The sequence below is a fragment of the Corylus avellana genome, chromosome 6, assembly GCF_965113065.1.
Source record: "Corylus avellana chromosome 6, dhCorAvel1.hap1.2, whole genome shotgun sequence".
Lineage (NCBI taxonomy): Eukaryota > Viridiplantae > Streptophyta > Magnoliopsida > Fagales > Betulaceae > Corylus > Corylus avellana.
In genome coordinates this window covers 13,567,498-13,568,594 of record NC_142495.1, presented here as the reverse complement: position 1 = coordinate 13,568,594, position 1,097 = coordinate 13,567,498, and the positions used below count along the sequence as shown (strand labels likewise).

Genomic DNA, 1,097 nt, shown 5'->3' with positions numbered 1-1,097 from the left:
AATGAAGTTATTCATGATCTTTGATCAATTTACTTGTCATTGTAGAGGTGATGCCATGAACATTTGAGAACTCAAACATATGGGGTCAAATTGTGAAAAGTCAAAACAAAAGTTTCAAACTTAGTAAACAAGAGACATTAAGGAAAAATAAATATTCTTGTTTTGAAACTTGTGCTATAAACGAAATGCCTTTGACAGATTGACAACCAAAATTCTTCCTTATAAATTACTTCATATGAAAAGAACTCAGACCAACAAGGTTCATAGTGAATCCATTGGTCAGAAGAAACATCTTGACATAACTCACAAGGTAGACAAAAGATAAACCAGTAGAAGGAATGTTGTCTTAACACATGAAACAAAAAATAACTAACCAACACAGATGCAAACACTGCACCTCATAATACATGAGCTGGAACGCCTCTATCGGATTTGTAGGGAATAAATTAGGAAATTATATTATTTGCAATAAATTAGGAATAAAATCTGAAATTACTATTTCAGATTTTAGTAGTTTTTGTTCTGTTCATGGTATCAGAGCCTCGTGCTCTTTTTCTATTTTCTTCTTTCTTCTGATGATGTCATATAAGTCGGCAATGACCGGCGCCCAATGAAATCGCACCAGCTCTTCCGATACCACTTTAGAAACCATTCCGCCCAATCCCACTTTTCCTCCCAGGCCTGTATCTGCTGATTACTATTCTCTGAATTCAGCCCTTTATCTCACGGTTATAAAACTCAATGGGCACGACCATCTCGAGTGGGCTCAGTCCATGAAATTGGCGATCGATGGCAGAGGTAAAATTGGGCGTTTGACTGGCGAAATACTGAAACCTACTGCTGGTGATTCTAATAAAAAGAAATGGCAGTCTGAAAATTCTCTTATTATTGTGTGGCTCATCAATTCCATGGAACCTGCCATTGGAAAACCTCACCTATTTCTTCCCACTGCTCAAGATGTCTGGAAATCAAAGCAGAATGATCGCGATGTTACTACTTACTACAACGAATTGGTAATGTTATGGCAGGAACTTGATCAGTGTTATTATGATGATTGGGAGAATTCGAACAACTACACTCTCGACAAGAAGAGAGAG

General features: G+C 37.2%; 1 protein-coding gene across 1 annotated transcript in view; it reads left to right on the top strand.

Moving 5' to 3' along the window:
* The first annotated feature begins 773 nt into the window (after positions 1-773).
* The window catches only part of LOC148584914 (uncharacterized), a 4,279-nt gene continuing 3,955 nt past the window's right edge, over positions 774-1,097 (top strand). Inside the window, exon 1 of the mRNA XM_088517579.1 lies at positions 774-1,097. This exon is cut by the window's right edge and continues 660 nt beyond it. Coding sequence (XP_088373705.1) covers positions 774-1,097 — 324 coding nt within the window.